This window comes from Ostrea edulis, chromosome 1 (genome assembly GCF_947568905.1).
Source record: "Ostrea edulis chromosome 1, xbOstEdul1.1, whole genome shotgun sequence".
In the NCBI taxonomy this organism is placed as follows: domain Eukaryota; kingdom Metazoa; phylum Mollusca; class Bivalvia; order Ostreida; family Ostreidae; genus Ostrea; species Ostrea edulis.
In genome coordinates, this window is record NC_079164.1 from 55,397,426 (window position 1) to 55,412,632 (window position 15,207).

A 15,207-nucleotide genomic window follows, 5' to 3' on the forward strand; every position below is an offset into this window, starting at 1 on the left:
CCTCTTACAATGATAATTATACTATTCACTTTGAACAAACTGAGTGTTTAAATTACGAATTGCACGTTAGAGTCTTCTATTATTGGCATTCAAAATAAAACACGAATAACTGTTGAAACAGGTAATGAAAAAATAAATGGCGGCGCCCATATGGATCACGAAAATTTCAGTGAACGTATATAGAGATGATCTCTTTTTCTTTTGCTGATTTTGACTTTTTTCTTTTATATACGTGTTACCTTTAGAGCCTTGCTTCGGCCCGTCCGAGCTTCGCTCGGTATTATTAAGGAAGTATGTCGTCATAATGGCTGGCTTCCTTTTAAAACATGGATGGAAAATAAGCGTCTGAAAAGGAAGTATTCCCGGGAAAAGGGTTTTCTTAAGGGAGAGATATTAAAAAATGGAGTTTAGAATGTTTTGAGGGGATCCTTATAATTTAAAAGACATTTCAAAAGGCTTAAACTAATCTGCACCGCGGTGCAAATAACAAGAGTATATCTAGGGTGACGAGACTCGCTTTTTAAACTAATGGCCCAAACTATTAATGTGCTCCATGGTGCAAATAACAGGAGTACTTATCTATCTGTTTGTGAATGTGTTTTATACAGGACCACAATGTAAACTAGTCATTTGATACTAATTGTGCTATCCTGTCTAAATAAAGAATTTATTATTATTATTGTTATAGAGAGAGAGAGACGACATTCATTTTATCAAGATAAATACGCGTCTGAAAGGGAAGTATTCCCGGGAAAAGGATTTTCTTTGGGGAGATAATAAAAAATGGGGTTGAGAATGGGGTTTTTTTTTGGGGGGGGGGGGGGGTTATTCTATATAAGACATTTTAAAAGGCTGAAACTAATCTTCACCGCTGTGCAAATAACAGGAGTAGATATAGAGAGACGACACTCATTCTATCAAACTAAATACGCGACTGAAAGGGAATTCTTCTTTGGGGAGAGATATTAGAAAATGGGGTTTAGAATGTTTTGAGGGGATCCTTATAATTTATAAGATGTTTCAAAAGCCTTAAACTAATCTACACCGTGGTGCAAATAACAGGAGTATATATGGGGTGATGAGACTCGCTTTTAAAGGACTCAAACTAATCTGCTCCGCGGTACAAATAACAGAAGTATATATAGACATAGTATATATGTTCTATAGAGTGACAACCCCCATTCTATCAAGCTAAATACGCCCGTTTTCTTTGCAGGAGATATATTAAAGATTGGAATCACAATTTATGTAAAATTACATGTATTTGAATGACTGTCTGTTCAAGGATATAAGCATATTTTGTACAATGAAATGATAAATGAATACGTTCTTTGGTTGTTTATTCCGTACAGGAAAACATATCACTGAAAAAGGAATAAGCTGCACACAAGTCAATCTATGAATTTTTCTAGGAAATACAAATGGCTGTTTATTCCGCAAGATACATATGAGGAAAACATATCACTGAAAAGGGATTAAGCTGCAAATGAATTAATGTATTTATTTTTCAAGTAAACTTGTACGAATGGGTGTTTACTCCGTAAAATACAGGAAAACAAATCACTGAAAACGGGATAACCCGCAAATCACTTAAAGGGTTTTTACCACGATATTCAATGTACACGAAATCAGAAGGACTAACCTTAATAAATCACGTTTATGTTGTTGTTTTGTTTCATTACTCCCAATAATTGATACAAACATGCATTTTATCTGCACAAATTCGAAGCTTCCGCTTCCCAACTCGTCACTAATGAGCTATCTAGTCACGTGGTACTTCATGACGCCATACGTGTCAATTGCTGCAGTAGCTGTGTATTATAAGTTCGTAAATAAGCCTAGATTTTATTGAAAGTCACAAGTTATACTACGTGGAAAGTCAATATTCCGATATCGATGACATCCCGATAGTATTTGAGGTTCAACCATATATGTTTGAACCTGCCGCTGTGCCAAACCCGAGAGATATTCCGGTAGCAAGTGCCGAAGACAGCGACGAAGATCCCGGTCACAAAAGCAGTGGAACGTTTTGGTATGGTTATTAAATGTTAAATATCTGTTTTGTCATAAAATTACTCATTTCGTATGCAAACATATTGTTTTCACGTGTAGATATATAGATTATTATGATAGAATTTTGAGTATATAGTATGACATGCATAATATTAGCCTAGATGTATTGTGTCGAAGGAAACAGCTGATTTGCCGATAATAAGCAACTTATATATTTACTACGCTGGCACGCACTATTGTTTTTTTTAAATGGGGGGTGTGGGGGGGGTGTGAAGTCGGATTTTAAAATTCTTGATGACTGAAAAATTTTCCAGTTTAAATCACAGGAGGGGGTGGGGGTCGTCATTTAAAGCTGTTAGCTCTAAATCTGAAAAAAATTATTGTAAGAATATGATGTTATGATAGTTTTGTTTGCAACTAACCATAATCATTAATAAAACTAAGCTAAAATAAAATAAAACAAAACTAAGTTTAAGATTTTATGAAAATGAAGATTTCGGTTCGATAATATATGTATGTATGTACATATAATTTGTAGAAATAAACTTTTGTATTTTAAAATCTTTATATATGTACATATTAGTACTTTTAACTTTAACATTGTTTTGAAATCATTTATTAAAATTAAAAAAAATAAATTGAACTTATTTTCAGGGACATTCTGATCAGAGATACAGATATAGAATGTAAAATGATACAAAAATTACCATAAGTAATTGCTTGTGAACTTGGCTTCATAACAGCCTGGGCCCCTTTCTTCCCCTTAGGATAACTTATTTGCCACCTATCCTCTCCTGCTTTTGTGGTTGCCTGATGACGACGCCCATTTTCATTAAAATGTAGTGCAGCTACACAGAGTCTGGGTAAAAGGAATACATGTATCATTATATCAGCAAAACTCAAACTTTTGTGACATCACAAACAACATAAGAAATCCCAATCTCTCACCAGAGGGCACTACGCAAGCTTCTCTTTGTGGAGCTAGCCTGTGGTTCCCTGAGACCCTTGCACATCGGAAGGCCTCGGGAACCAGGCTATTTGTGGACAATCGTAACTACTCGGCACGAGGCTATTGTGGACAATCTCTACCCAGAGTTATCGTTCCTTACACTCACTTACACCTCTGTCAACGTCTCAAGGGTTTTACAAGATTTTTGTAAAATGGCATGTATGCTCAAATAAAGTATGATTTTGACTTCAGTTACAAAAATATACGTAAATAAATAAATATTGAGCAGATGTCAAGTCTTTTTGTGACACAAGAAACATTGATTTGGGTTGAAACGTGGATATTGGGTAGTTCTATTGCACCAGGCCTATACATAGGTACATGAAGAATATATAGTAATGGAAAAAAATCTACAAATAGTTGCTTGTCCTACATTTTCCCGATATTTTATAAAATAGTTCTTCGTTTTATTAGCCGTAAAAAAGTGGATTTACATGTGGAATAACATTGCTTATTTTGAGACGTTAACAGAGGTGTAAGTGAGAGCAAGGAACGACAACTCTGGGTAGAGATTGCTATTGGAATGAGAGTACCAAACCCCCGTATGCGTAACCCGGAAAGAGTTTACCCAAGATTGAGCGGAGGTATAAATGTCTAGGTGTTGCGTGATTGGCTAATATCAAGAGTGAAATTATTTGGAATTGAAAGAAATATTATAGAGGTTCAAATTAATTGTCAGGATGAAAAATTATCGCACAAAATCGAGAAATGACTGAGGAAATTCCCATGGTAGGGGTGTGCTTAAAATGAAGTGTGTAATTTACTGCAGATTGCTATGTGTTGTAAAAAAGTACAAATATGGCCTATAAAAGGCACGGGACCCTATATATTTTTTGTCATTTTTTATCAACACTTGGAATGAACTTTGAAATGTTTGCGGTCATTTGTTTAAAATCGATATAGTTAATTAGTGAGAGGGCCAAAGGTTAACATTGAGGTCTTTGGGAAATGAATTGGTACTCTTTTCCCTATTGTGGAGCGTAGCGTAACGCCCTCTGGTGAGAGATTGGGCTTGTTGGTTGTTTATTCAGAATGTCGAGCCTGATCGGAAAAGTTATGATAGTTTGGATATTTTTTGGTGTCTATCGCATTATTTATTTGTAGTATTTTAATGTAAATAATTGACATTATTTTGTCTAAAGATGTATTTGGTGTTCACTCTCATACACAGAATTCAATGAGAGTATTATAGAACCAATTGACAAGAACATCACACAGCAGAGCACACTTACTGCAAGAACGGTGGTAAACCTCCAAGAAACTGTGCCAGTTAGGTTAATGAACGTTGAACAAGATTCTGGGACAGTAATTGGATAACTTGCTGAGATAGACACAGTGAAAGACTCGCTAGTAAATGAGAAAACATCAAACAACTGAGTGCTACGCAAGGATTTAGCTGATCTACTTAATAAGAGTAAGAACAACATGACTCCTTCACAGTTTAAGCGGGCAGAGGACTTTTTGTTACAATATACATGCTTGTTTGCAGAAAATAGTTTGGATTTTGGCAGAACTGGTATAATGAAGCATCTTATCAATACAGGTGACAGTAGACCTATCAAACAAGACCACGAAGGGTACCAGCTCACTTGACAGATGAGGTAGACAAGAATATAGATGGCATGCTTGGTAAAGGTGTCGTACAGCCCTCCAACAGTCCATGGTCTTCGTCAATAGTTCTGGTCAGGAAAAAAGATGGGACTTATAGGTTCTGCGTTGACTATCGCCGCCTTAACAGTTGCACTATACAAGATGCATACCCTCTCCCGAGGATTGATGAGTCACTTGACCAGTTGCCTGGGTCTACCTGGTTTTCAACACTGGACCTTTGCTCAGGCTACTGGCAAGTTGAAATGGCATCTGAAGACAAGCCAAAAACTGCCTTCACTTCAAGACGAGGACTGTTCGAATTCAATGTTATGCCATTTGGCTTGAGTTGTGCTCTGGCAACATTCGAACGCCTCATGGAAAGTGTTCTTGCTGGATTGCAATGGGACATTTGTATGATCTACCTGGATGACATAATTGTCACCAGCAAAACATTTGAACAAATGCTTGACAATTTGGGAAAAGTTTTTGAAAGGCTTAGCCCTGCCAATTTGAAGCTCAAGGCAAAGAAATGCTGTCTGTTTGCGAAGACAGTAACGTATCTTGGACATGTTGTTTCTGAAAAAAGTATAGCCACAGATCCGAGCAAGATAGCTGTAGTCAAAGAATGGCCAGTACCTGCCAATGTCACCGAGCTAAGGTCATTTCTGGGATTATGTCGATATTATAGAAGATTTATTCAGAATTTCTCTGCAATAGCCAAGTGTCTGCATACTCTTACCGATTGATTGAATATTGTTTTACGTCCCTCTCGAGAATATTTCACTCATATGGAGACGTCACCACTGCCGGTGAAGGGCTGCAAAACCTAGGCCCATGCTCGGCGCTTATGCCCTTGAACAGGGAGGGATCTTTATCGTGCCACACCTGCTGCGACACGGGACCTCGGTTTTTGTGGTCTCATCCGAAGGACCGCCCCATTTAGTCGCCTCTTACGACAAGCAAGGTTATACTGAGGAAGTATTCTATCCCGGATCCCCACGGGATACTCTTACCGAGAAGGGGAAATCATTCGCATGGACATCGGATTGCCAAGAAGCATTCGATTGTCTAAAAAAAAAATCATTTGGTAAACTCCCCAGTGCTAGCCCATCCGGACTTTAAGGTCCCGTTCATAGTAGACACATATGCAAGTGACCAAGCAATTGAAGCAGGGTTATCACAAAATATAGACGGCAAGGAGCATGTCATAGCCTATGCCAGTAGAACACTGACAAAGTGCGAACGTAGATACTGCGTTACAAGAAAGGAGCTTTTGGCAGTCGTGCATTTCATCAAGCATTTTAAGCATTACCTGTATGGCAATGAATTCTTAATTCGCAGTGATCATGGTTCATTAAGGTGGCTGTTCAAGTTCAAAAACCCTGAGGGTCAGCTAGCCAGATGGTTAGAAACCCTGAGCTCTTACAGGTTTCAGGTCCAACATCGACCTGGGTTACAGCATAGAAATGCTGATGCTTTGAGCAGAGTACCTTGTCGATAATGTGGTTATAACCCAGAATGGGAGACATCAGCATCAGATGAAATGAGTGCCAAAAATGCAAATACAGTCACACATGTCAATGCTGCTTTTCCTGTCAACACCAGCAGAGAACCTTGTCACAAGATAAGAGAACTGCAAGACAAGGACAGCGACTTGAAACTAGTGAAAGGATGGATGCTAACGAAAAGCCGACCCTTGTACCATGAAATAGGTGGACTTGGGTATGTCATCAGATCCCTATGGTCTCAGTGGAAAAGCCTTCTTCTTGAGGATGACATTTTGTATAGGAAATACCAAGAAGACCGTGGCAAGTCATTCTGCCTACAGGCAATAGTACCCAGCAGTGAGTGCAGTACAATACTGTCATGATATTGAAACCGCTGCTCACTTAGGTGTGACTAAGACACTAGCACGCATCCGACAAAAATACTATTGGCCAGGTCTTCAGGCAGACACAAGAGCATACATTGCTGTTTGCGAAAAATGCTCAAAACGAAAGAGTCCTCAGAAGAAAAAGAGAGCACCGATGACAATTGTTGAGAGTGGAATGCCAGTGGACAGGATCGCAACCGATATACTTGGTGAATTGCCCATGACTGACAATGGTAACAAGTACATTCTAGTTATATCCGACTATTTCACCAAATGGACGGAAAGCTTCCCTATGCCAAACATGGAAACTGCTACAGTTGCCAAAATCTTAGTCGAAGAGGTAGTATCACGATTTGGTGTTCCCTCCAGTATACATTCGGACCAGGGACGTCAGTACGAGAGCGAACTCTTTTCAGAGATGTGCCATGTCTTGCATATAAAGAAGACTCGCACCACGCCCTATCACCCTCAGGGTGATGGAATGGTCGAACGCTTCAATAAAACTCTTGTCACGATGCTTAGAGCTTTTGTCAATGACCACTCGGACTGGGATAGGTATTTGCCTTATGTCATGATTGCGTATCGAGTGTCTGTGCATGAGACGACTGGATTCACTCCAAACTACATGATGCTTGGTCGGGAGGTATCAACCCCACTTGACATCATGTACGATATGCCCAATGCAGTCAAATACATGCCTAGTAATCAGTGGGCTTGGCATCTTAAAGAGACTTTGGAAGATGCCCATAGGCATGTTAGGGAAAATATTAAAACGGCCATGATAAGACAAAAGATATATCATGACCAGAAATTATCATGGCAACAGTTTAAAAAAGGGTGACCAAGTGTATGTCTTTTTCCCTGTGCAGAAAGCTGGGTTATCTCCAAAGTTTACTAGTTACTGGCGTGGTCCGTATGAGATAATGGACAGAATGACAGACATTACCTACAAGGTGAACTGTGGTTCACGTGGCAAACCACAGATTGTGCACGTAGACAGATTACGTCTGAAACGTAGCCAGACGTTAAGAGATGAAGTTGTAGAGGACGATAGTTCTCATCATGGCACTGGTCAAGACACCGAAAAAAGTGTTATTGACAGTGGGAGTAATGTCGTGGAAGCACCTCCAAGTGAGGACAACTTTGATGTTAATGGTAGTGGGGCTAGAATAAGGAGACCACCTACCTAGTTGCAAGACTATGTGTTAGATTAATTTGGTGGTCCTTTTGAATATATTAATGTTTTCTTACTTATGTTTATTATGTTGTTCAAGACCATGCGGGACGCATGTTCTTAAGGGGAGGGAAGTGAAATGGTTAGAGGAGTTACCTCCTGTTACTTGTTTATGTATTAATACTTAATAATTGTAAATATTGTAATTAATTGGTCAATTGACAATAGAAATTAGCAAGTAACATTAATAAATTAATAATTAATAAATTAATTAATTAATTAATAAATAAATTAAAATTAATAAATTAATAAACATTAATAAAAGTTAGATGATAAGCATTTTCTTGTCTAAAGAGGGTCAGTTTGCCGTAATTTTATCATACAATAGTTGGAAACTTTACTATATTGAAGAAAGTGGAGTATATGGGACGTTACAACCAAAGTGTCTAGAGATATGTTTAGTGCCATAGTATTTGACCGAGAATTCTGTGCACCCTGTTGTAGTTTACATAAGGATCAAGAAAATTTCTATGTCCACGACAGGTGACTTTAGATAGATTGAAATTCTTCACGAGGTGGTATAGCGCAAGTCTCACATAAGTTTTGGACAGGCACAGATTGTATTTCTGTGGTTCAAATACCAATTTTTTTCTTATGAATTATAAGACTTCCCATAATTATTTGTCCCTGGCATTTTATGATAAGTTTTACTCATAGCATGCAGTCTTAATGACGATCAGAAGTCCAACATGCAGCTAGTGAATAAATGTAAACAAGTATGGGGCCTCCTGTGATGTATGGATGTTGATTATGCAAACGACAACTTAAAGGAAAGTTAAAGAGATTTCAACAATGCTTTTGAAGTTCCTTGAAGAGATCATGACAAAAACCAAATACATGTATACCACCAGTGCAGACTGTCTAAAAGGCACAGTTAATTGCAGTTCAGTACAAAAACAAAAGTAAATTTGTATTTGCTGGGAAATCTAACAGCAAATGTGCGTTATGTAATTGTAAAACCGGCCTCAGAGTTGTACCAAAAGAGGCGAGAACTGATGCCTTTATTATATTCGGTATATTAGTACCAGTAGGTTGTAAATGCTGTTCAAAAACATTTGTTGGGGAAAAACTGAATATAAATCAAAGCATTCATACTGCACCATACAGAAAACGCTATTCCACATTTGATTTATACCACAAAACATGTGAGGTTTCTCATTCACATCAGTTAATATATCAATGGAAATGCGGAGCTCGTATTGTTGGATGTTGCGAGCATATATGCAGTGTCATTTTGTACCTTAGTACTCAAGGCATCAGTGTAATTATGTGTGCTAAAAACCGCCTAATGTCTGATATACATCATGCTGCCTGTGAAACAAATTCTGATGATGATTTTAATTCTAAATATTTCAAGACAGCGTTTTAGTACGGTACTGTATCTATTGTAACTGCGGATTTTAAACGCCCGATCACGACCGGTGCCCAATCATGAATAGGCTTATTGTTCGCCAAGTTCACTCATCTTCTTTATGGAAAATGCACGAGGCTGCCCAAGGGGTGAAATATGATGGGGAGATAATCATATGATTTTTGAGAGGGAGATAAGTTTTATTATCCCTGGCACGTGACTGTCTAGACCAATCAGATTACGCGTTGCATAAAATTCTCAGACTGAGGTATAATAAGACTATTCATGGTCTAGCTGTTGAAAAGAAGAAAATTCCGCTGATCATACAGTAACACTTTGAGGTAATGTAGATACTTCCGGACTCAGAAAGCTAGCTAGCTAGCGACGACGAGTATCTATGTCCATAACAAAACTTCAACATTATAGTTATTATGAATACATTTTATTGATATTTCTATATTTTTGATCATCATTGTCATTTTGGTTTATTTCACATATTACATATTATCCCTGGCACTGCAGATTTTTTACACAGTCTTGCCAACAATGCTGACATCTGTAATAATGACCGGACACCCTCTGCAATCCTCATGTGTGTATATCCTATTTCCTGTAACAGACAAAAGCAGATATTACTACAAAAACATTAGTGATATTTACAATCTTTTGTACATTTTTAGCCGAGTTGCAACGAAGTTGAACTCGGCTATTGGTTTGGTGATGCGGGCGGGCGTCAACAATTGGTTTCCGGAGATAACTCGAAAAATTTACAATCTAATCAAATGAAACTTTGATATATTGTTGGGTACCAGGTAAGGAAGACCCCTATTAATTTTGAAGAAAAATGGTCAAAGGTCAAGGTCACAGTGACCGAATATAGAATGAAAATTTCAGAAAAATTTGGTTTCCGGATGACAACTCAGAAAGTTTAAATCTGAATCAAATGAAACTTTGATATATTGTTGGGTACCAGGTAAGGACGACCCCTATTGATTTTGGAGAAAAAAGGTCAAAGGTCAAAGTTACCGAATAGAATGAAAATTTCAGAAAAATTTGGTTTCCGGATAACTCAAAAAGTTTAAATCCGAATCAAATGATACTTAACGATATTGTTATGTACCAGGTAAGGAAGACCCCTATTGATTTTGGAGAAAATAGGTTAAAGGTCAAGGTCACAGTGACCAAAAATAGATTTAAAATTCCAAAAAAATTTGGTTTCCGGAGGATAACTCGAAATTTTTTTTAATTTGAATCAAATGAAACTTGGATATATTGTTGGATACCAGGAAAGCAAGGCCCCTATTGATTTTGGAGAACAAAGGTCAAGGTCACAGTGACCAAAAATAGATTGAAAACTTCAAATATGGTTTCTGGACAGTAACTCAAAAAGTTTAAAACTGAAATTAGTTCTTCACAATTATAAATATGCCACATCATTCCTGACTTTACAATGTATCCCATGCAACTCGGCTCATGCACCCCTGGGTGCATATATTGATTTTATTTATGTTATTTTGGAGGTTTCATTGATTGATTAAATATTGTTTAACGTCTCTCTCTCTCGAATCTTTCACTCATATGGAGATATATCTATTTAGCTTCAATTTAGTATCAATAGTACTACAGAAGATGTTATTTAAGTGTTTTACACATAAACACTATATAACAAGTTTGGCCCCACCCTGGGTCAGAACCCCTACCCCAGGGATCATGAAATTTACAATTTTGGTAGAGGCCTTCCTGCTCTACATCATTATGCATTTAGTTTTTCTTAAACATGTGTGGTTCTTGAGAAGAATTTTGAAAATTGGTAAATTTTGGGCAGTTTTTGCCCCGCCCCTAAGGCCCCAGGAATCCTGAAATTTACAATTTATGTCCCCCTTGTCCCAAAGATGCTTCATGCCAAATATGAAAAGAATTGGACTGGTATTTATCAAGAAGTTCAAAATCTGTGTCCTTCTTTTGATATTGTCCATCTCCATCAGTCTTCAAAAATACAAAATGTGCCACTGCCAGTTACAATGCTCTCTTCAATAAATAGACAATGCACACATTTCTGCTATAAATATTTTTGAAATATAAACACTTATAACACACATAATCCTAGTTAATATGTCGTGAATGGCATTATGCATTATGACCAGATTTTTTGTTTTCACATGTTGAAGGTTGGCAACTATGGTATCATATACTACATGTAATTAGTATAGTTCCCAGATATATTTTTGTTTGACTGTGATAGTCAGGCAAATAACAGGAAATAGTCAACACTACAGGGTTTCACTAAAATCAGAAATAACAAAAAGAGGAGAACTTGATTATTAATATAAGGCTGTTTACTGGATTATGAGTCCAAATGCTAGTAAATTATTTTATTTATAAAATTAGACAAGAAGTAATTCTAAGAAAGAAAACAAGAGGCCCACAGGCCTTATCGGTCACCTGAATACTAGTGAAAAAGTATCACTACTTACATGGGCTATGAAATCTAGAAAAAAATTCCTGTTCTGAATATCTAAGCTAAATTCTAATGTTCAGCAACAGTATAAAAAAAGATGTGTTCTTAAAACTTCACTGCCCTCAAAAGTGCATACACTGATGAAAGGCTTTAAATAATAGGTGTATCAACATTAAAACATCAAAATATATTACTAATTTGGACTCATCCTAAAGTCATAACCCTGGGTTATGAAATTCATCATTTTTTTGTACATCCTTTTCTGTTATTTCTAAGTATGCACTTAGATTTTATACAGTATCAGCAAACTTACACATAAATACCATATATACTAAGTTTGGCCCCACCCTGGGGTCAAAACCCTTACTCTGGGGGAAATCAAATTTACAATTTTGGTAAAAGACTACCTGCTCTATCCATTTAGTTTCAATTTAGTATCAAAAGCACTAAAGAAAATGTTATTTAAGTGTTTTACACATAAAAACTATATAACAAGTTTGGCCTCACCTTGGGGTCAGAACCCCTACACCGGGGATCATGAAATTTATAATTTTGGTGGAGGACTTCCTGTTCTACATCACTATGCATTTAGTTTTTCTTACATGTGTGTGGTCATTGAGAAGATTTTTGAAATTTGTCATTTTGGCGGATCTGTTATAAACCTCAAAAGCATTTGTTCCTTACATTTGATTATTTTATGCATTTTTACCATTCTAATTCACTATAATTTTCCCCAGTTTGAGGAAATGTCGCTAATTTTTCAAATGAAGGGTGGTAGTTTACAAAAAAAACAACAACAAACAAAAAACAAGAGGCCCATGGGCCGATCGCTCATCTGAGTCACCTTGGCTCATATTTAAAGATTTTTCCTATATATTCACATGTAAAACTTTGATCCCTATTGTGGCTTACTCCCGGGGGCTATGGTTTTTTCAAAATTGAATCTGGACTATGTCAGGAAGCTTTAATGTGAATGTAAACTTTTCTGGCTCAGTGATTTTTCAGAAGATTTTTAATGATTTTCCCATTATATTTATATGTAAAACTTTGATCCCCTATCATTACCTCATCCTAACCCCGGCGGCCATGATTTTAATAAACTTAAATCTGCACTATGTCAGGAAGCTTTCAGGTAAATTTCCACTTTCCTGGACCAGTAGTTTATGAGAAGAAGATTTTCCCTATATATTTGTAAGTAAAACTTTGATCCTCTATTGTGGCCCCATCATACCACCGGGGGCCATGATTTGAACAAACCTGAATCTGCATTATGTCAGGAAGCTTTCATTTAAATCTCAGCTTTTCTGGCTCAGTGGTTCTTGAGAAGATTTTAAAAGATTTTTATTATATATTTGTATGCAAAACTTTGATTCCCTTTTTCTGGCCCCATCAAACCCCCGGGGGCCATGATTTTAACAAACTTGAATCTGCACTATGTCAGGAAGCTTTCATGTAAATTTCAGCTTTTCTGGCTCAGTGGTTCTTGAGAAGATTTTTAAAGATTTTCCCTATATATTTGTAGGTCAAACTTTGATCCCCTATTGTGGCCCCATCATATCCCCGGGAGCCATGATTTTAACAAACTTGAATCTGCACTATGTCAGGAAGCTTTCATGTAAATTTCAGCTTTTCTGGCGCAGTGGTTCTTGAGAAGATTTGGAAATGACTCCACCCTATTTTTGCATATTTGTGATTATCTCCCCTTTGAAAGGGACATGGCCCTTCATTTGTATAAACTTGAAACCCTTCACTTAAGGATGCTTTTAGCCAAGTTGGTTGAAATTGGCCCAGTGGTTCTGGAGAAGAAGTCAAAAATATAAAAAGTTTACAGACAGACGATGGACAACAGGCAATCACAAAAGCTCACTTGAGCTTTCAGCTCAGGTGAGCTAATCAGTTTATTAAAGTTAAAATGAAGAATAACACTTTATCCAATTCATGCTCTCACTTGAACCCAAGTGAGTCTACTGAGCCTATGACATGTATTTGTGAGTATAGGCACTCGGAATTACATGAAAAATGGATGGAACTGACAGCAGCGATGGTTGCGGATGAAACTGATTGTTGTTTCCCAATATTAAGTGAAAGATTCAACTTCTGAACTTATGTGGTTATAGATGTCTTATTTCATCAATTTTCAGTGTTGATATGATCTGTTCTATTGTTTACAGAGCTTAATTACTCTGAAAATTTATAAGGATATAACATACATATTACATATCACAGGAAAGTATGTGTTTTGTAGTACTTGTTTTTGGTAAAGTCCAATATACCCATTTAATTCTTGAAATGTTCTTTTAACATGTCATGCATTTTACCATGAGACAATAATTTAACATTTCAGGAAATTACCAGAATTATTCAAGAACACCTCGGTTCTTGATCAGTTCAAGAACAATAGTTCTTCATCGGTTCTTGTTAATCAGTTCTTAAAAAGTTCCATGTTCCAGACCTGTTTACCCCGTCCAACTGATGTCAGTATTCTAGAACCAAATTGTCAGTATTTTGAGCACTTTGTCGGTATAAAAGTTGTATATAGCAAAAAATGCTACGTGGGTTGTTAAACCTATTTTTATATGAACAACTCCTTGTTGTCATATAAATAGGATGTTGCTGTGTACTGTTGCTTTTGTATTTTACATTTTGCAATTTGTAATTATCATAGTTTTCCATCATTCTTTAAATCTGTCAAATTTATAAAATACCACAGCATTTTGATAAAATAATTTTTTATAGAGTCTACGAGGTTATCTCCTTGTAGAAGGTTGCTGGTTGTATTATTTTTGACCTTGCTCTTTGTTCAATAAATTTCGTTTAAACTATATTCCCTACATCCATACCATTTATCCCTTAATTTCAAAACAATTTGAACTTGATAAAATATGGAACGAAAATAAATACTCCATATTGAAGTAATGTTAGAATTATCCATGAAAACACCATGTGATCTTTCTTCGATTGTTGGAGGCATGGACAAAGTACTCTGTATGAGTCCTTAAAATTAGGGCATATTTTTTTTTCTTGTTTTGAACCTCTGAATGGGTTCGATGTTTCGTTTGCATTCTCGTCAATCTGACATTCGTCATCCATGCTTTTTAAAAAAAAGTTTGACATAAATCAGTATCAATGGTGCGCTTTAAACAATGGTAACTTTAATTGACTAAACTGGTTCTCTATTGATGTCGCTTCTCTCCTGGGACTAATCAGCGGGGAACCAGTTTAATTCAATTGACGTTTTCTTTTTTTTAATCATACCGATCGGCAAATTTCGAAAATTGAATTTTTTCCAGATTCGTGGAAAATCGTAGATTCTTAACGTGAATCCGTAGAGCGTATTTTGACTTTAAAATCCGTGGAAAATACGGACAATCCGTACAAGTAAACAGCTCTGAATTGTTCATGAACATCTTGAGTTCAGGTGATGTTCCTGAAATGTTAAATTCCAATCTCATTTGTTATTTCAAGAACATCCCCAAAAAGTTCAAGAACTGTTGAGTTACAGTTTAAGCTTGTTCAAGAATAATTCGTGAAAAGTTCTGGATAATTCAAGAACTGTTCTTAAAAGTTTTCACAGAGGAGTAAACTTTGAAAAGTTTAAACTTAGAAAATTTCCCCCTAAGGCATTACCCTATCTATTGAACCTGTATCAAACACCACCTGTCTGATGCAACCAACGACC

The 15,207-nt window shown here is 36.6% G+C and overlaps 1 protein-coding gene across 2 annotated transcripts in view; it reads right to left on the reverse strand.

Annotated features, from left to right (window-relative positions):
- Window positions 1-9,495: 9,495 nt before the first annotated feature.
- Window positions 9,496-15,207, reverse strand: part of LOC125664664 (replication factor C subunit 2-like) — a 119,080-nt gene continuing 113,368 nt past the window's right edge. For both annotated transcript variants that reach the window (XM_056154518.1, XM_056154520.1), the window contains one exon: window positions 9,496-9,680. In XM_056154518.1, coding sequence (XP_056010493.1) covers window positions 9,561-9,680 — 120 coding nt within the window. In that variant the 3' untranslated portion in view covers window positions 9,496-9,560. The remainder of the gene's footprint in view (window positions 9,681-15,207) is intronic.